This window comes from Echeneis naucrates, chromosome 8 (genome assembly GCF_900963305.1).
Source record: "Echeneis naucrates chromosome 8, fEcheNa1.1, whole genome shotgun sequence".
Lineage (NCBI taxonomy): Eukaryota > Metazoa > Chordata > Actinopteri > Carangiformes > Echeneidae > Echeneis > Echeneis naucrates.
The window spans coordinates 17672720-17693687 of NC_042518.1; the positions used below are offsets into that span (position 1 = coordinate 17672720).

Below are 20968 nucleotides of genomic sequence, written 5' to 3' on the forward strand. Positions count from 1 at the left end.
GTACACTGTACTTTTGAAATTGTTAGGGGATCTGGGTGATACAAATTCTTCGAATACATATTTGAATGTTTTGAGTGTTTTAGAGCAAATATGAGAACATAACTATCAATCATTTGTCCATATGCAGTCATAATTTAAACTCAAGCTCAATTCGTTTGTTCACGAATAGCGTTTATAACATTCGTATGCGAAAGCAATTTGCATAACATTTTTAATAACATTATCCTTGAAACCTTGAATTGTGGATAATGGTCATGGACATATTTCACTGTTCACTACAACTCAAAGTCAAATGCTCAAAATAGCCTATCATATAAAAAACAAGAAGGCCTAATTTTAGGGCGCAGTGGATAATGGATACAGCTTTATCTTACAATACAAAGTTACCCGTTTTAATTTTTCTCACCTTTTGGAAAATCATAAATGCTATAAAAGCTTATGTAGTTAATTCAACAATCATCTTTACATAAGTACATGTTTTTAACAATGCCATCAGATTATAACAAAGTTATGACAGTTGAATAGCAACAGTACCATACAAAATGTAAGTGGCTTTCAGTAATAATATGCACATTGTTGTGTGGCTAACACGTTAACGAGCTGACAGGCTATTTATCTTGATAAATAGCCTGGTTCTTCATAATTATTAAAATACTTAGTACAATTTGTAAAATCACATATTAAAATAAGTCTTAAATAAACTGACAAACAACTTGACAAGGCAAGAAAACAAGAATTTTTAAGCAAAAAAAAAAAGATTTTCAGCAAAAATGTTCACAGCTAAGGCAATATGCCCTGGTGATGTTAAGAGTTATAACATAGACCAACATTGACAACACTGACATGTAGTTTGTGTATAAAATATAAAACATCAAGCCACATTTTGGTAAAGACTCGGTGCAAACAGTAAAAGAAATTTCAGGTCACTACAACCATGACCCGTTTTAAGAGTAGCAGTGACTAAAAGACAAAGGAAAAGATCAGTTACCATTATTTCCTAATGTTAGTCCAATATATATGTATTAATAAAGTCACAACAATCACTGCTAAGTGGTTGAGCTCTTGTGTGGTGTCACAGAAGCAATTGTGTTCTAATGGTTTAACTATGATTAAATATCTCCAACAATTATTAAAAAAAATTTAAAATTGTCAAAATGATTGAATATCATCAGCCAAGATCTGTTGATGTGTTACCAAAGGTCTTGACCACAAATCATTTTGTTTCACTTTCCAAAGTTGGAAATAAATACATATTTAATAAATTGTGTTATAAGTTTTGTTCCTTTGAGATCTGTTATATATTGTCATGCTTCACACTTTACTTCATTGACACTCTGCTGGTGAATGGTTGTCAGTGCAGTTTGTGAAAACCAGCAACAGGTCAGTATATTAAAAGAAAAGTATGAATATGAGAATGAGCATACTACAGGTCCTCACCATGCCTTCCTCATATATGGAAAACCACTTGTGTCACTTATACTCAAGTTATGATTTATCATGTATCATCTCAGTATCATCTTAGTTGATAATTCAAAGGTGGTGGAAAGCATGAGCTGGTTTGTCCAACTCACTTGTTGTGATTGGCAATCCACATTGAATTCACTTTGTGGTGTCGATATTATGTAGGAGAATCAGCCTTTTACATTTCGATTTAAAAAAAAAAAACAAAACAACCTTCCTTAAATGGAATGCACCCACATCTCTCTTATTCATCCTGCTGGTTAGTGTGTGGGCTGGGTCACAGGGAACAGAAATATCTGTGGACGAAGAAAGAAACAAGTCCAGCCAGAGCTATGCCCAGACTATCTCCTACACTGGCAGCGGCCATTGCAAACTCCCTCTGTCTTTCTTCAGTCTGTGGAAGAAGAGACACAAATCAGGTACAAAGTTACAACTTGACACACTGACAATTCAGCTTAATACATGCAGAAATGCTTCATTCCCGATGAACCAAGCAATTTCTCTTCTTAACCACTAACTTGGAAAACTCTTAAATCCATTTCTCATGAAAACAAATACACACTGTGGTAGTGACACCAAAAGTTCCTTTATATATATTTATATGTTAACAGTCTCTCTCTCTCTCTCTCTCTCGCTCTCTCTCTCTCTCAATTATAATATAATAATAATCTTATAATTACATATAATTATATAACATTGATGCGGACTCAGGGGCTGAAAAGTAGTTCTCTCTAATGCTGGTCAGGGGGCAACTCCACTAGTTGTAGTGAACAGAAGTTGAATATGCGGCAAATGTCAGTTTCTAGTTTTAAGGCTTCATCAGTACAACATCATGGTCATTTTCTTAACCATTTTGAAAAAAAAAAAACAAAACCCAACCCTCACTCCACCTCAGCTCAATATGGTTTCTTCTGGTTTCAAACCATGAAAGCTGATTAGCAAATTTTAAACTGGAGGTTTCAAAACAGCAGCTTGCAAATGAATTGGTTCATTATGGAGTGTTGATGTGATATATACATAAGGATATTCAAACTTAGACTGAAATTTAAACTCTAACAATAAAGTCTGTGGTGAGCAAATTTTAGAAGGTATAAAATTATTAGTACATTGTAATTCTTAAAAATCTTACAAATAGATAAATGCTTTTGTATCTCCATCAGTTAAATCAAACCAAACAGGTAACATATTCCATCAGTCTTTTTGGCTGGCAAAGGGTGTGGGTGTGTGACAATGATCAAATGAAAAACAGTATCAGCATAGAAGTTACACAAAGAGACATGATAGTAGCTCTACACTCTTTTAGCAAATAGTTTGAAATAATAAAATAATAGCTGTGTCACCAATGACACACTGAGAACCCAAATAACAACCCACGTTACAGAGCGCTGACCTCACCTCCTTGCTGATGAAGAAGAAGGTGTTGACATATGCAGCTCCACCCAGCAGGCCCTCATAGAGGACAATAGCAAACACGAGCCAGAGATTTGGGAAGAACTGGTAACGCACAGCTAACAGAAGCAACACTGCATTCACCACCTGTGTAGAGCAAAGGGTAAAACAGAAAGCCTGGCAATCAGCACTTTCATACATGACACCTCATCATGCACAGTTCCACATGACTGTGTCATGTGGAATTACTGACTGTGAAGCTCTTCACAGTCAAACAGATTTCAAGTATATTTATGCAGATCTCTGAGGGTTACTTCAGTCCAAGTAATACAGTATTCTGCTTTCTACCAACTGCATATTTGATATTTCAGTGCCAGTAAAGAAAATGCTCTCATGCTCTGATTATTTTATAAACAAATGATCAAAAACAAGTCAACCAAAATATAAAGACAAAATTAAACTCAGCCTGCAGTACCAAAGTAAAATGATTATTATAAACCAAAATAATGATAACAAACACAGCGGCAAGAGTGGTGTAAATATAGGGATCCTATTGAAGTGAGTGAAAACCAGGCATCTATCATCTTTTGGCTTGAGCATAAAGTCAAAACATACAACTTTTCCTGTTTAAAATGTCTATGAACAACTGGACCTATGTTTTATATTTCTGAGCTGTGATTTATACATAAATCTTGTGCTGTGATGTGTTGTGGTTTCCTGCCAGAAGCCCAAATAGGTAATTTTAAACAGTACAAGGATTTTAGTCATCAGATATCTGTAATCAGAGAGAAGCAGAGTAAACAGCTCAGCTCCATTTTTCTGTAACATCCTGTTCCTACAGAGGAACAATCTGGAACCACTAGTTTTTAAAGTGAAATAGTTTTAATGTGTTTCTACTGATTTCAATTCTGTCATCTTTAGGTTGCAGAGAGGAGAAGAAATCTCATCCAGCTCAAGGTAAAAATCTCCTGAACGTCTCGTTCACAGTGAAACTGATCTAAGTTGTAAAAAGGCTTCAATCACTCTTTTTATCGATTAAAAACAGCTGGTAGAGGGGAGGGGAGAGACTTTGGCTCCAGGCGAAAACCTGATAACTTCCTTTATTTATGACATCACCCAATGCTGTCTTTTGTTTTCTCACCTGCAGCAAAGACAGAGCCCAGAGTTTCCTAATCTTTACACAGCACAGGGAGGATCGAGACACGAGGACACCAACCTGGTACAGTGTCTGGTACCTTAGAACACAGAGATAATAATCAGACTCAGGTCTACATCCTTAGACAATATAATAAAATAATTCTTTCAGAACAGTATTTCAGTGAGTTGAACTGACCAGCGATATTGCTCTGCGTGGGTCAGGAAAATATTTGGGAAATACAGGAGCTCCATCTGGAGAAGACAGCATTTTTATAATTTGAGGTTCAACATCATTGACTAACCTGAAGCAGGAGGTGCTGACAAAATACAGTAAAATAAATTGGAAGGCAGGTGGCACCATAGAGCTTACCAAACCCTGGTTGATGAAGTACTCAGCAAAGTAAACCACCCCCAGGGGAAACACAAACTTCAGCAAACCCTGTTCCCAGAACAAAGAATAATTGTGTAACCACACAAGGACTGAAATACTCAGGTCTGGCATATAATGAAGAGCGCACTCACTTTGATGACATGCAGTTTCTCTGAGAAGGTGAGAGGCCCAGTGCTTCCATCTTCTGTTATATTCAAGGGGAAGAGAACATGGCCTGTATAGTTATTAAAATAACATGTAATTCCCATAAACAGTGCAGTACTGTTAAATACAGTACAGAAACGTGTAATTCACATTGATTTGGACACAGGAGATTCAGCAGGAGAAGGCTGTGCTGGTCACCATGCCTTCCATGTACAGATGGTTGACAAAGGTGAAGGTACAGCCTACATCCAAATCCATGACAACATGGCGGCCAAATAATGGACGAAGGTTCTGAAATCCTATAAGAGTAGGGGCGTCCCTCTCTATGTGCTAAAAATCTTCTCTTCAGAGAGCAGATCCTGGAAAACCTAGTGTAATGACTGATCTAAGAACTAGTAACTATCCAATACTTACACCAAGTCTTTCTAATGCACTGAAGCTTTACTGACATCACTTGGTGCAAGTCGCACCTGATAGATTTGTAAATGTAACATTACTTCTCTGAGCATGTTTTACTTATAATAATTTCAAACAAACAAACAAACAGCAAGGACGCCCAGCTTCTTTTTGTGTGATGGAGGAGAGAGCCCTTATGGATTCAGCATTTATCGCTTGACTTCCTCTTCTAACTCTTCCATAATTTCATTTTAGAATATTTAATAACATAATTTTGACATTAACATTTGTTTTTTCAATGCTAAATGATTTGTCAGCTAACTTACAAAACCCTTGCAGCCAAGAGACTGAGCACCACTGCTCAGTCTAAAGCCCACAGAGCAAGTGAGTTTACAGTGTGTACACATTCTGTAATATTTTAACAACAGAAAACACTGTCATTGCTTCAGGTCCATGGCTCCAAAGGGTTGTACTCTCATTGCCTTTAAATTTTAGACACAGAGGATTCATTATAACACTGTGGATGAGCTACACAATTAGAGAAACAATTCTCTGCAGTGTAGGAGGAACTCACAGAGCAGAAAACAGCTGCTACTGTTTTCCATCAAAAAAGGACTGGAGCCAAAATGTTATTTAAAAGCCATGAAAATAATTCAAATCTTTCTCTGTGTGTCTGATGTTCAGTGCCTATAAAAGATACACATTGCTCTCTTGATAATGAGCCCTAAAATTACGGTGAAACTAACTAACATCAGACAAGGATTTTGTCTGTCAATCACATTCACATTCACTGTTTGTCAATCACACAATCTGTCGATCACTTCTCATTACCTCCAGATATCAAGTCACCAAAAGAATCTTAGACTTATGTTACGACTTACACACCCACAGGCACTCAGATGGGTGCATTCTTATTTTAAGCAATGTGGGTGCTGGAAGGAAAAATGACACATATGATGAATGTGACAAAAATGATGAACAACTTTGCTGGGTGTAAGATAAGCTGTCTTGATATGATGTTGATGTTGTTGAGTCTTCTTGTTCGGTAGCTTTGAACTCTCCTGGTGAGTTCAACACTATTCTCCAAAAGATATTATTCACATTGGGTGTTTGGTTTATAAATTGTGTTGATGTAAAATTAAACGTTTATTTTCTATAGTTGTAACACACTGATGTTCCCTGAGCTCCTTGCATTGAAGGCTATCAGTGGAGCTCAGCAAGTTCTGCCCAAAAGATAGTTTGAAAGAGAAACATAGGGCTAATTTAAAACTAATGAGTGAAGCAAGACAGGAGAGCTGCAGCCACTGATGTTATCTAACCTCTCAACATGTTCTATGGCGTGACGTGCGACTTACTTTAGCCACCTTAAAACCAAACCATTTCTGAGCTTGTGACATGTACCTGAGGTAGGTTTGGCCTGCTCCTCTTCTCCCGAGGCATCCATCAACCTCCGTCTCTCCTCTGAGCCCACAGCTGTATACTCTGCCCTAACGCTTCTCCACTGAGGTAGTGAAGGTGGAGGAACCAGCAGGATGAAATAGCTGTGGGAAAATTGTGAGAAAAGGCCAAGGAGATCAGAAATAGGATGGCAGAAAAAACACAAGAGTCAATAGAAATTATACGTTAATGTTATGAAAACAGGAAGGAGAAAGTAAAAAGACATAGACAAAAAAGTCAAAAACTAGGACTGAAAACTAAAAAAAAAAAAAAAACTAAAACATCAGTATTACATATGTCACATGGCCTAAAATTCATAATTTTTTACTTTTTGTGTCACAGCATATTATATCACAGTATAACTTTTTCCCAAGATTTGGACAAAACAGCATGTTCCGTCTAAATCCATCTAAATAAGAATATTTAAATATTATTTGATACTTGATAGATGGCCAGTCCAGCGCTTTGCCTAACTGAAATGTCTGTTTCAAGGACTGCCATAAAATTTCCTATATTCACAGCAAACACAATGAACTTAGTATCTGTCTCTTAACATTCCTTCCTTTTAATTCTTAAGGCTCTGTACCAGCTTTCCGCTTTCATTCTCCAGTTTTTGTCTGCTCTGGCCTTTGACAGCATACAAGTTCCTATTTGTGACTTCTCACAGGGATTGACACAATATAAGTGAGGAATGAAGAGAGTTTCAAAATATTTTTAAAATTCAGTTCGAAATATTTAAATATTCATGTATAGCAAAAAAAACATTGTTTTTAAGTCAGGTAAACGGTTCCCTAATCCTCTATAAGAATCATCAGTAATAAAAGAAAAAGAAAAAAAATAAGAAGGAAACACTTTTATATGTAGTGTGTGTTTGTGTGTGTGTGTGTGTGTGTGTGTGTGTGTGTGTGTGTGTGTGTGGTGCAATGCATAGGTATATGTAACTTTCTTAATAATACACCCATCATTTCAATCATGTAATACCAGATTGAAATGTCTGTCAAGCAAATTGCATCATGAAATGCTCAAAAGGCATTTTTTCTCCCCTAACAATAAGAAGCAATAGCTGACTCTTCATCTAGAGCCATCCTTTGTGACCAATAGCTGTAAAACTTATGTTTCAGCTGCACTAGATTTTTGTTTTGATTTGGGATTCTTGGCTCAGTTAAAAAAAATGAGCAATACACTGACTGAGATGAAAAATGAAAAAAGTTGACTTTATCAGATGCCTTAAAGTAATGCAACTGCAAAGACATAATAGAATCTCTACACAAAAAGAAATTAAGACATATTTTCACAGTCAGATCCTGACCACATCCTTAATGTAAGGTAAGACTACATGGAAATTAATTATGTTTAGTAGTCAAGACAACAGATAGATTTTTCTTGTACTTCCATACTTACGTCATCAGCATAGCAAATGGGACCACCAGCATGATGAGTAGTGTGACCTGGGGTGACAGGCCAACCTGGGTGAAAAGTGAATAGAGTAGGGCCCCAGCAACACCAGCTCCACCAGTGCCTGAGCCCCAGCCTCCCAGTACGTCTCTGCAGCAAGCACAGAACCAGCATTCACAATCTCATAACACGGCATTTTATATTTAATAACCAGTAATTACAAAATCACGAGGACAAAACACAAACACACAAAGTTTTCTTGGTACCATTGCTGAAATGTTTCTAAATTTGGTTTTCATGACAAGGAGATAGCAGAACTGTCTATCAGGAACTTGAAGTTGAAAGCGTTTCAGATAAAATCGACGATTGTGAAATAACATTGCAGTTGCAAAAAGTTATCAATTCGAAGCCCTGTCCTGTAAGATGAATTCACACTCTAAAATCAGGGTAAAAATCAGATTTTAGAGTCACAGGGGTGAAAACTAACCCCAACAACTTTGAAATAAGGGATGTAGTAAAAACTCAAATAGGAAAAACGTCCTTCTCCAGGACAATGGAAGCTAATTTCTGACAGAATTGAAAAGTAATAACCAATAAAATTGTAATAATATAGAAAAATATTAGAACTAAATTATTACTGACGACCTGGCGAGGGTGTACCCCCTCCCTTGCCCAATGTGAGCTGGGATCTGCTCCTACACCCGCCCCCATTCAGAAACAGATGAGCGGTAGAAGATTAACAAAAAGGTCATTAAAAACCAATAAGAATAAAACAATCAACTCCCTTCAAACTACAATGTAGGCCTCCATCCAGGGGTAATAATTGGGCATTAATTTTCACCTAGAGAAAAACACAGTGAGCGAGAGGAAGGATAGTTCTCCCAGTCCAGAGCTGATACTGGCAAAGATCACTCCTGCAAGCACAGATACAAAGAAGCAGTTTGAGTGAGTGAAGCAGGGACGATGCTCAATGCTACTTTATGAACAGTATGGGCATTATGGTGCCAGACTTGAGGCCATGTAGTGAGACAGCCAAGTAGAGCTACTTATTGTTATTATCAGCAGCAGCAACAGTAATAACTGTCAATTTAAATAATTGGAATTATCAACTTGTAATTATTTTTAATGGCTTCTCTAATATATCATGATTAATTTCATCCACTCATCACAAAGCATGAAAAATAATTACCCACATTTTTTCAGTCTCTTGAAAGTGACTTGGAAAATCAGCCCAAATGTTAACACACGAGTTTGAAAATCATTTTATCTGGCAGGTGATAAAGCATGATGATAAATATTTGCAGCAGTAGATCACAATAAGGAGACAGCGCTCTCATATTTCAGGAAGAGCTGTGACTGTTATCATTGAGATATGATTAAAGGATATGAAACAGAGGAAATAGATATTTTTATGTGGTCTATCTGTGCTATGTTTTCTTGAGTTCCATGACCAATCATGATAAAAACTTTGTTAATAAATAAATAAATAAATAAATAAATAAATTACCCAGAATGCTGATCCAAACAGCTGGTGATAAGGACACAAAGAGGAAACTTGTTGCAGCCATGATGGTACAGAACAACACTCGGTAACTATAATTAAAAACAGAAATCAGCTATGCAACTTTACACAATTTAGACACTTGGCAATACCATGTTTAGGGGAAACTACAGAGGGCTGCAACATTTTTTGTATTTCTCTGTTTCTTTCTCTGACTTTTCAAAGGCTACATCAGTAGGGTTGAGTTGAGATTGCATGTAAAAAGTTTTTGCCTTTGTTGGATAGGAAAGTTTTTAGCCAGTGTCTCACACACTGCCTGACACCAAATGGTTCAATTCAAAACCAAAAAGTCATATGAACACTGGCAAGATGAACACACTATGGATCTCAGTTGTGGCAACCAGATTATAGTGAAACACTTACCCAAACTTTAATTGGGTATGCATGTTGGTGGGGATTGTTGGCCATTTTTTGATTGTATGCTAATTGTTGTAATGTGTTATGGTGACTATGAGATCAGAAAATTATCCAAAATGAAGGTCATAGGTCTAAACCCAAAATGTAATGTCCTGATATGAGGATGAAGGGATGAGCACTATTCTGTTGACCTGGTCTTCAACCTCTGGTGAATGAATTTGCCTGTTGTCAGCTTTGGATAGTCAACAGGCAGCTGGTAACTGGTGATCTTTAGCTCAATCCCAGAGCAGACCGTTAGCTAACTGTAAGCTTCATCAACATTTCATCTCTATTGTCATCTGATCATTTTTGACTTATATTGTAAAACAAACTGTAAACTGATGAAGCTACGCAAGGAGACAAAGAATATAACTGAGCATGTGCAGTGTGAGTGTCAGCGATCTCGCATTTTCTTTTCTGATTGGAGGAATGAGGCTCGATACAACAATCACTGGTGTCCTCAATATTTCTCCAGCCTTTTTAAAAACTTTGTATGTAGCACACAGTACTATTTCTGATGGTCCACCAGTTTGTGTGTGCTGCAAATAAATGTCTAATTAAATTAAATCCACATCAAAACTAAAGTCTAATCAAACGCTAGGCAATGGTTCAAAGTGATAATTGTGGTCTTACCCATAAGGCAGTTTGTGGATTACAAAAGGAGCAAACAGCTTGATGACGAGCGTTGGAAGGATGTCAGCTAAGAGCACGGCCTGAGAAAAGAAGATTAAAACTTCTCAAAACAGTGTTGCCATGAGATACTGTGTCAGTGTGATGTTGCGAATCTTGTTTACCGCGGTAGAGACAGGATTGCAGTCATAGCGGCCACTGTTGCTACTGTTTCCCCCTTGGAAATTAGAGCCCACTGATGCTGGAGTCTAGAATTAAAGGAAGAAATGGGTCAAAAGGGAATAGCTTGCTTTGTATTTAAAGAGATTGGCTATAGCAAACAGCATTTTTATTTGTTTATTCGTCTTTCATCATTTTCTATTAACCTAGTAAATTTAACAAAATATTATCAAGTAATATGATCGTTTCTTTGAAATAAAACTATAACTATAAATAACTTTAAACATTGTTTACGTTAACGTTAAGTTAACGTTTATAATAGTTATATTGATTATAGATTATTCTGGAAAAAAAAAATTTAAAAAAGTATCTGATTTCTTACAGGTGCTGTAGCATTTTCTGACTCCTGTTTTTTGAGGATGTCATGCGCAGCGCTCAGCATTACCACATAGGCAAAGTTGTTGCACAATCCAAGCAACCTGAAGAAGTTATCAATAGAAAGGTTAGATAAAGGCAGAGGAGGAAGATTTACCAATAAATAAACCACAGACTGAGAGTACTCTGTGTATGTCACCTGCCGTCATTGGCAGCCCTAATCATCCATTGTTCATCCTGAACAATGACAAATGTGTACTAAATCCACTACAGGTTAGTGTGAAATATACAGTGGGCAAGTTTTCAGACCCCCTTAAATTTTTCATTTTTACATTGCAGCCATTCTCTAAAATCATTTGTTAATTTTTTGCCTATCATTAATGTACACACAACACCCCATATTGACGCAAAAAAAGACATTTTTGCTAATTTATTAAAAAACAAAAACTTTCAATATCACATGCTCACTAGGTTTCAGACCCTTTGCTCAGTACTGAGTAGAAGCAGCCTTTTGAGCTAATACAGCCGTGAGTCTTCTTGGGAATGATGCAACAAGTTTTTCAGACCTGGATTTGAGGATCCCCTGCCAATCACCCATTGAGATCAGCACTCAGCACTCTGGAAAAGGTTTTTGTGCAGGATATCTCTGCACTTGGCCGTATTCATCATTCCTTCAGTTGCAACCGTTGGTCCAGTCTCTGCAGCTGAAAAACACCCCCACAGCATGATGCTGCCACCACCATGCTTCACTGCTGGGATTGTTTTGGGCAGGTGATGAGCAGTGCCTGGTTTTCTCCACACATACCACTTAGAATTACGGCCCAAAAAGTTCAATCTTGGTCTCCTCAGACCAGAGAATCTTATTTCTCATAGTCTGGGAGTCCTTCATGTGTTTTTGGCAAACGGTCATGCAGCCTTTCATGTGTCCTGCACTACGAAAGACTTTCGTTGGGCCCCTCTGCCATAAATCCCCAATTGGTGGAGGGCTGCTGTGATGGTTGACTTTTCAGAACTTTCTCTGATCTTCCCACTGGAACTCTGGTGCTCAGCCACAGTGATTGTTGGGTTCTTTATTACCTCTCTCACAAAGGCTCTTCGCCCCTGATTGCTCAGTTTGGCCAGACAGCCAGCTCTAGGAAGAATTCTATAAGGATTATGGGGGCCACTGTGCTTTTAGGAACCTTAAGCGCAGCAGAAATTCTTTAGAACCTTAACCAAATCTGCAAAAGTATCTTGTAATGGTAATTTCAGTTCCTTACATTTGATCTGCTTGAAATACCCCACTTCCCTTTTCCTCACCAGGATGTCAGGTGCTTTCGGGTTTTTAAATTGTGATGTTCAGACCTTCTAACATCAACATACAAAACCCTGCAGGATACCTCCAGTTTGGACCACACCCCAGGGAGTCAGCACCGACAGCTACAGCAGATCAGAGAAGGTCAGTGTGTGAAAACACACACCTTTGGGTTGGGGGGTGTTCCTCAAGTATAAATGTTTACTTCTCCCCATGCTTGGGGTCTGTCTTCATTTTTACTGCTCCTGTGATGATTGACATTTACTTTGAAAATAGAAAATAATAATAATAATAATAATAATATAGAATAGAATAGAAAATAAAAACTTGTTGGCCGACAGTCTCTATTTCATTCTTCACAAGCAGCAGAGAATTTCCACAACAGCCTACATTTCATTCATTTACTTAAATGACTTAAGAAAATGGTTGTAATGTACGTACCCACTGTATATTCTTTTCATTTTTCACACAAAGCAAAATCTTTTGAGTGTCTGAGATATATTAGATTGATATATTTTTACATTTAAAATAAGAGCCATCAGTTGTTTGTTATGGCTGTCTCCTATCTCTGTGGTTCTACATTACAATCTTTGTAATCTTTGGAAACAGATGTTTGCGATTGGTAAGATGTGGCTTTATAGCTGTGCTAGAGATAATTATTAAAGTGCTGATCATAGTAAGTGACCAGATAACGAAATGTGTGGAAATGCAGCCAAAAATTAGCTATCTAGAAAAGTGGGCACAGGTTTGGTATCTGAAAAGTGAAGCTAATGCTGAAAACGTCACAGATCACGGTGGACTGACACTTAGTTCTCAGAAGTTATTGGGATTTAACATCCTTGAGCTAACTACAACCTGAGTGCAAAGCAAACTCTGTTGCCATACAACCACTTAAACACCCATCAGGTGTCAAGTGGCTCAGTTTGCTTCCAACACACACAAACAAAACTCAACATTTTGCATTTTAACAGACTATGCTACTTTAAGATGTCAGTTTTGTTGGAGGTTACTACTTTTCATATAAAGTAGTTAAAATTTTTGGGACAGTTAAAATAAGTCCTTAAGTTCTTGAAAATGTCATTAATATAAATATGGTGAAAGTAAATACTTTAGATGAATGAAAGAGAATAAACTTCATGCTGAATTTAGCTTTGCCTACATATAATCTGTAATATGGTGTAAGGTTGTCTATATTAGCTGATGTCCACATAAAATTATCTATTTTAGCAGGATTATGATATATTAATTATACTAATATATATATTAGTTGGAAGGAGTTCTTTTTGGTAACAGTTTGTTATTAGCAAAAGAACTCATTGTCACACAAGTAACACTGAATGGGTTGCATTTATGCCAATAACATGTCCACATGCACATGGTCTGTCGACTGAATATTCGACAAAGCATTTGCCTCCCAGTGTTTCAGTCAGGATGTGTGTGTTGACTGTTGTTTATTCAAACTGCACTTCTGTTATCTTATTTTACCCCTCATTGTTTGACTGTGTTAGTCCATGTTATTCTGATTTGACATTTAATTGTGATATTATGGTCAAAGTCGTCTGATCGTGTTTGACAAACATAGCACAACACAGTAAAATGTCACATCAGGACAACATGCACAACAACACAACGACACAGCATCATTTGGCAGGTGTGATACTGATAAAAGATATCTGAGTTAAGAAGCACCACTCTGTAACACCACTGTAAGCTCATATATGAAGTGAGTGGGGTTTTTTTAATCCACTAAATCCAAGTCATCTTTCTGTCACATTGTTTCAAGGTATCATTCACCCAAATGAACTTTAACTTATATCATCAACAATTTTGGCTTATGAATATTACACCACTGAACTTGGTATTTGGAGCAAGAAGCTCAGAGAAACATTTACACATTTACAATTGTGTTAGTTCAATGTGTCTGACACACTGACTATGCAATCAGCATCTACAGTAAATAGAGTCAGGCAACTCGGTGAGGAAGGTTTGGGCTGCATCAGCTTGAACTAGTTCCACTATCAGCGTTTCTGATGTGAGGTATATACACAAATTCGTTCTGGTGGTATTTGTCACATTTTACACACAACTGTTTACATGCAGTCATGACACTCAGTGGCATGAGCGGACAGCTACTTATCTGAAGACACCTTGTCGGAATTCTGCTTCCTGCTGAGAAAAGCCACGGCCGTTTGAAACCGAACTTGAGTCTTTAAAGACTTAGCACTCACCAGAAGCCCGTCCAGTTGCGCCACTTTGTCCGACGATCTGAAAATTGGAGAACATTTTTTTTTTCCCCGACTCACCTCACAATAATATTTGTCATGTGACATTTATTTGTCAAGTGAAGCAAACTGCTGACCGATGACGGACCCACCATTACTGCCGGAGTGATGAGCAGGATCTGCGTTGACGCTGGCTGGTTGCTCCATGTTCGAACCCGGACTACACAGTGAGACAGGGACAAGGTCCACCGACCGGCTCTGTCAGCTTCCGACAAACAACATTAAACATGAGCAACGGGAGGTTTTTCAGCGGACTGCGCTTCTGTGTGCCGGCACGTTCGTCAACTTTCAAGACGGAACACGGTGTTCCACATAAATAGATCCCCACGGAAACAAAACCCAGGAGGAAGTTTTTTCTCGGTGAAAATCACGGGGATACCGACTTACCCGGGCCGTTTGTGACTGTGGTTCTCATGTTCTGTCCAAAAAATAAATAAATAAATAAATAAATAAATCTATATAGATATAGATACAGATATATATATATAAGGGGAAACCAAAACAATAACAATAGGTTTTATCAGCAACAATAGTTAGTAGTGATAGTAGTAATAGTGGATAGATTACTGTATTGTACTTACTGTGGTATGGACATGTAATGTAATTATATCATTTTAATGCAATGTAAAGCACAATTCTGCTTTAAAAGAAGCTTTCAAAGCATCAAAACAGAAATCTGCTGTTGCTTGCTCAACAATACTTTTTGTCTATTATTTAAAGAATTAATAGCATGCACTGCATGCCATATCATGTATGATATCAGATGATATGTACATCATGAGAGAATGAATGTAACATAAATATGAAAATATGATATTTGAGCCGTATTGATTGGAAATTCTCAAACACAGTGACAGTGGAGGTTTTGATGTTTCACAGGAGTAAATGTCTATTCACGTGGCTGCTTTGAGCAGAAATGGAAGGCAGATAGTGCTGATAAGGCTCTTTCCAGATGTGTATATATAAGGCTGCAGCAGCTCACTTGTAGCTTGCAGAGCCACTGCTTCACTCCGTTACAGCCATGGCCTTCTGCAAACTACTGACTATGCTGGTGCTGATCCATATCAATGGAGGTGAGAAAGATGAGAGATGAGATCTTTTTTTTTTTTTTTGTGTGTGTGTGTGCTGATTCTGAAGGTCGACTCCTTTGAATGAATTGAAGGGACATCTTTTAGTGACCGTGACTGAATCCAATTATGCAGGTTATGCTCAGATGTGAGTAGAAAGTCAGCCTTTCTTTTGTAGGGTTAGTTCATTTTCCTGTGGTTTCTGCTGCTGGAAGCACACATTAAACAGACACAGCATATGTGTGATTAAAATGGAGACATACACATTAGTCAACTTTGTTCTGACACTCTGTCTCTGCAACTATTTTACCTTTTTGTTACCTCTGAACAGAGCCAAGCAATTTGGTTCCTCTGTATATGCCAAGATTACTGTTTACTAACAAATTTCATGTGAAATAATTAAGTGGTATCAAGCCTGTTTTGATTTGTTGTTGATATGTTGATCTTTTTATACATGTTTCTGTATTTTTCAAAATTTTGAGTGTGTTCTTTAGCCTAACACAATATTTACATTTGTTAAACAGGCTACTTTGGAAACCTGTCATAAATGTTGCAGCCGAAAAAATTTTGGGAGAAATCTGTAAAACATGCATTTTTAAACGCGTTAATGCTACTTTAATACAAACTAGATGAAATTGCTCTTATAGGTTTGAATGGAGCTGAGGTCAGAAGTTTCATTGTTGGGGGTGAAGATGCTCCAAAGGGCAAATGGCCATGGATGGTTCACCTTAACATCTCGAAGTCTGACGGTACCACCAAGTGGCGCTGTGGTGGCACCATCGTCTCCAATCAGTGGGTGCTCACTGCAGCAAGCTGCTGGGATAAGTAAGTGTGTGTTTTCTGTATTTTCAAACTACTTCTTCTGGTTCTTCTTCTTTCACACTATACTGACCAATTTAAGGAGCCAATTAGGGGCTGTATGCTTGGAAAATTTGAAAACTTGTCAAATTTCGAAATGATACAACTCTGGTACAACTATTGATGAATGTATAAACAACATAAACCAATAAACATTAAGTAAACTGATTAAGTTCCCAGTTCCTCTCATTGAAATATTTTATGGTTTAACTGGAGTACTGACCTTTTGATGTGAGTCACCGGGCTACAAAGGTTTCATATATTTTATCTTAAAAGCAAACTATTCTTAAACTGTTCAAAAACACAAAATAATAACTGGATTCAAAAACGATGAATCCAGTTATTATATGAAAAGAGTTTTTTTTTATATATATATATATATGATTTTGTGTCTCCCTTTAATCTCTCTATTTGACAGCAACACTTTGGTCTTTTGCATCAGCCAAACTGGGTATAACAATATAAATAAGCAATGAACATAGAACATAGAGACCATCAAGAGCTGATGTGCCACATCTTCATGAAGTACATTCATAACCAATTACATTTAATAGAGGATTCGTCTAAAATGTAGAAACACTAAAACATGTTTTTTGTGTTGTCAGGCAACTAAATCCTGATGTAAGTCGATCCATGGTTTGGGTTGGTGCACACAGCCTGCGAAAAGGAGGGATTCGTTACATGGGTATAACGTATGTCATACCTCACCCTAACTATCAAGCTGTGGGCAGTGCCTTTGTCAATGACATTGCCCTGGTCAAGCTGAAGAAAAAGCTAACATTCTCAAAGGATGTCAGACCAGTTGGTCTAGCCAGTGTTGACGACACCTTTGGTTCATCGTCTGAGTGTTGGATCACTGGCTGGGGGGACACTGCAACTGGTGGTAAGCTGTACACATAGAGTGATCTGTAGATGGACACACTGTAGGGGTCATGTGTTCTCTGACTGATTGAGTTAAGTTATCAGTTAATAGAGGACTTCTTTACATGAATAATAAAGACGGGAAATTCTAGTTTACTGTATGCTACAATCACATATTTCACACATTTTTTTCCACATTAAATATATGAAGAAAAGACTTAAAGTCCTCTACACTTGCCACTGCAGTTCCCCTGGACGATCCAGAAATCCTCCAGCAGCTGAAGATTCCCATTGTCCCCGAGAGTGTGTGCAAGTCAACGTATCCTGAGCTAACCTCTGACATGCTGTGTGCAGGGTCCATGGTTGGAGGGAAAGATGCCTGCAAAGTACGGTATTTTAGAGTCTTTGGCCAAATTTGGGCAGTTTTGGGGAAAAAGTTGGATTAAACTATCTATACTGCATTTTAAAATTTCAGAATTTTACACATTTCCAGTGTTTTATATTAAGCATTAATAGTCATTATCAGTAGTCATAATATAATTGTGGTTTCAAGAAGCAGAACTGGTTTTTTGGCTGATGAAATGGAAATATAGAAGGTTTTAGGTAAACACTCGGAGAGACCAAGAGACTCAATATGTGAATACAGGTTCTGTGCAACACATTTTGATATTTTCAGTGAGACAGAACCCAAAACTGGTGTACAATCAAATCATTTTGCTCTGAATACTGAACTGTACCTACACACAGTACGTGCTCTTTCTGAAGTAACAGTTTGAACATAGAACCTTTACATGTAATTAATTATTTTTACATTATTTATCGTATTGGTTCTTGCCCTATTGAAAATGATATCCTATGAGTCAAACTACTGACATATTCCAATGCTAACACTAGCACTAAAACCATGTGTATGTGTGTGTTGTTTGGGCTCCTCAGGGGGATTACGGTGGCCCCCTGGTGTGCCGTAAAACCAGGGATTTCATGCAGGTTGGCATCATGAGTTATGGGAGTCCCAACGGTTGTGCTATCTCAGGTTACCCTGGTGTCTTCACCCGGGTGTCCAAGCATCTGCGCTTCATCAATGACTACATCCATCAAGCTTAACAAGCCTTAGTTGAGATGTAAACTCCCAGAAAACTGCAGCTGTCCAGCATGTCTGCCTGACAGGCCACCTTACTCTTTATACCGTTTCTCCTTTGCTGTTTGTCAGTCCATGGCATCCTTCACGCTGAGTGATTCTTGATTTCTTCAACTAATTTTTTTGCATTAAAGCTTTAAAGCATTGCTTTTAATCTCTTTGTATTTATTTGAAACATTTTCTTCACATGCTTGAAGTACTTCAGCAAAAGTCAGTATTTTTACATGATCACAGACCATCCCCCAGCTCCCAAGACTTTCAGTAATTCATACTAAGAACTTTACATAAAACCTGACCACCAAGCACAGTACCAACGTTCTAATGTTTGGATGTTTCACCTGAGTAAACAGCTGTTTGTGTAGCTGCTTGGGGCAGAAAAGGAAGACTGATAGTGCTGTTAAGGATTAAAACATTTTGGCTTACAGAGCCACTGTTTTGCAGCCAAGTCCTTCTGCAAACCACTCATTGTGCTGATGCCGATGCATATCACTTGAGGTGTGAAGGACAAAACCCTGGTTAATTTTTTTTTAATTTCCTCTTCTACTCATTTGAATTGATAACAATTGGAGCGAATTTGTTGAAAGACTGGCATGAACTAACTGAAATGACTGGTATTATTTGTAATTATGAAGTGGTAGTTTTACTCATGAGACCTGAAAGTTTAGTTTGAGCTCTGTGTTTACTTATGCCGCATCTTGCAATTACCATGTTGTAGCTCAATCACATATCGAGATTTGTAAAAGTGTGTGTCAGACCCAGTTGCAAGACAAATGAATATTCCCCAATGACAATCATTTATAAACTGGGAAAACAGGTAAGAGTTCTTTATTCAGGCTCAGTGTCCACACAGTCTCTGGATCCTTGGATCTAAACATTTCAGGTCACTGGTAGGCACAGATGACAGAGGGGGCTTACAGGGGAAGAGGTTGACAAGGCGAAGAGTCTGGAAGCAGAAGAGCAGGCTAATGAAGCAGCCAAGCCAACAAGAGACAAGCAGAAGTTAGGTAGAAGCCAGTTTGGGGTTCGGTGAGCCCAGCTGAATAATTGGTGCAAGAAAACACCACACAGCCACGGGCAGACAGAAACCAAAGACACAGAGGCAGAACTCATGTCCAGGGACAGAAAGCTAGCCAATTCACCAGGACACAGATTAGGCTGTCAGGGTCGGCAAAAGGAGACCAGACAGGAAAGGAATGCTAGAGAGTCTTTCGTGTGAGCAAAGAACATTGTGGCAGTGAATGACTGGACTGAGGCTGTGAAGGACTGGCTGGCAGATTACTGCTGGAGTGAAAAGAACCTACCATAGTTTACTTTGTAATTTTGATCCAAAATATAGATTTTTCTGAAAGACTGTGAAATTCTCCAGACAACTATGTGTCTGAAGTCTGATTCATATCTTGGAGTGTAAAAATTGTGAGGCAGAAAAGTGTTATATAATATTTAAATAACATGACTTCCATATTTTCAATATTCTGATGGAAGCTTCACAAACTTGTTTGTTGACATGGCTGGAATAAAGTGGTGAAATTAATAACTGTAAGTCCCTTAACTATGTGTGCATATGTTTCTACCTTTGGATATTCAATAGTAGATTTTATGACCTTTAAAAAGAGCTGTCTTATTGCTTAGCGCAGGCTTCTGTGTAATGTAAAGTTACATAGAAGCCTGATTTATCACTCAACTGTCTGCTGAGTGACAGTTCAGTTGAGGAAAGTTTAAATTTTGAACAGAATTAGTATTACCAGCAGCTTGATGACCATCGTACTCAGACGATTTAATCAAATACCCAGAACTGAACTATTGAAGTTGTATATCCTGTAATCCTATCAACCAATCGTGTTCCAAATGTGAACCAAAGAGCAAATTCAAAAGGTTTTCTTCGTCTCAGTGGAAATTAAAATCTCAACCTCTTTTTTATGTTTTTATTAGGACAACAGTTTTTCAAAAGGCAGCACAGCAGGATAGTGGTTAGTGCTTTTGCTTAATAACAAGGTTGTGGATTCAATTCCCAGCATGGGGCCTTTCTGTGCGGTGTCCATGTTCTCCGCATGCCTGCATGGTTTTCCTCCCACCGTCCAAAGACATGCATGTTTGGTTTAATTGGTGACTCTAAATTGTCCATAGCTCTGAGTGTGAGTGATTGTCTGACCGGCGACCTGTCCAGGGTGACCCGGCCCTCACCCAGTGTGAGCTGGGATTGGCTCCAGCACCCCCATTACCCAGAAACAGAAAAGCAGTAGAAGATGGATGGAAGCCAAAACAAATATTTCTGTCCATGTTAATCTGGGCCAATAGATTACCCTGCTCATGTTATCGAGTTAACTCATCTATATCAACGCTTACAAGTAAACAGCTGACATTTGGATAAAGTTATGGAACAGATGTGAGCTTTTATTTTGAAAGGTTGATATACAAGTCTAAGTATCATCCTGATGGTTAGAAGACTGGTAACACCTGTATGTCTTCATGAACAAAGCTTAGTATAGCACAAAGGACACAATAAGGGGAAACAGTTCTGAATTTTACTGCTAGTTAGCCCCTCCCACTTTGTTACGCTCTTCATTACATAAACTATCACAGCCTAGGCTTGTCTGTCA

At 38.0% G+C, this 20968-nt stretch overlaps 2 protein-coding genes across 3 annotated transcripts; one reads left to right on the forward strand and one right to left on the reverse strand.

Annotated features, from left to right (window-relative positions):
* Window positions 1-378: 378 nt before the first annotated feature.
* Window positions 379-14733, reverse strand: cln3 (CLN3 lysosomal/endosomal transmembrane protein, battenin). Of its 2 annotated transcripts, none has more exons than XM_029508107.1 (15): window positions 14540-14733; window positions 14394-14430; window positions 10879-10975; window positions 10502-10585; window positions 10341-10420; window positions 9258-9343; window positions 8592-8664; window positions 7757-7900; window positions 6320-6459; window positions 4510-4562; window positions 4358-4426; window positions 4184-4239; window positions 3992-4085; window positions 2857-2997; window positions 379-1855 (listed from the first exon to the last, which is right to left on the reverse strand). In XM_029508107.1, exons 1-15 carry the CDS (start codon window positions 14592-14594, stop codon window positions 1739-1741), a joined length of 1326 nt encoding a protein of 441 aa, XP_029363967.1. In that variant the 5' UTR covers window positions 14595-14733; the 3' UTR covers window positions 379-1738. The 2 variants fall into 2 exon arrangements, with proteins under 2 accessions (XP_029363967.1, XP_029363966.1); XM_029508106.1 differs by having other exon boundaries at window positions 4510-4592.
* Window positions 14734-15441: 708 nt separating this feature from the next.
* LOC115047892 (tryptase-2-like) lies at window positions 15442-18525 on the forward strand. Its single transcript, XM_029509098.1, has 5 exons — window positions 15442-15520; window positions 16162-16339; window positions 16978-17255; window positions 17480-17619; window positions 18170-18525. Exons 1-5 carry the CDS (start codon window positions 15469-15471, stop codon window positions 18335-18337), a joined length of 816 nt encoding a protein of 271 aa, XP_029364958.1. The 5' UTR covers window positions 15442-15468; the 3' UTR covers window positions 18338-18525.
* The last annotated feature ends 2443 nt before the right edge of the window (window positions 18526-20968 follow it).

Bases quoted from the DNA above. Each gene is read 5' to 3' on its own strand.
- cln3 (XM_029508106.1), bottom strand. From the start codon at position 14,594: ATGGAGCAACCAGCCAGCGTCAACGCAGATCCTGCTCATCACTCCGGC. The intron at 9,344-10,340 runs GTAAGACCACAA...TTTTAATTATAG, and splicing joins ATCCACAAACTGCCTTATGG to TTACCGAGTGTTGTTCTGTA. The intron at 7,901-8,591 runs GTGAAAATTAAT...TGCTTGCTGCAG, and splicing joins CTCACTGTGTTTTTCTCTAG to AGACGTACTGGGAGGCTGGG.
- LOC115047892 (XM_029509098.1), top strand. From the start codon at position 15,469: ATGGCCTTCTGCAAACTACTGACTATGCTGGTGCTGATCCATATCAAT. The intron at 17,256-17,479 runs GTAAGCTGTACA...TTGCCACTGCAG, and splicing joins GGGGGACACTGCAACTGGTG to TTCCCCTGGACGATCCAGAA. The intron at 17,620-18,169 runs GTACGGTATTTT...TGGGCTCCTCAG, and splicing joins GAGGGAAAGATGCCTGCAAA to GGGGATTACGGTGGCCCCCT.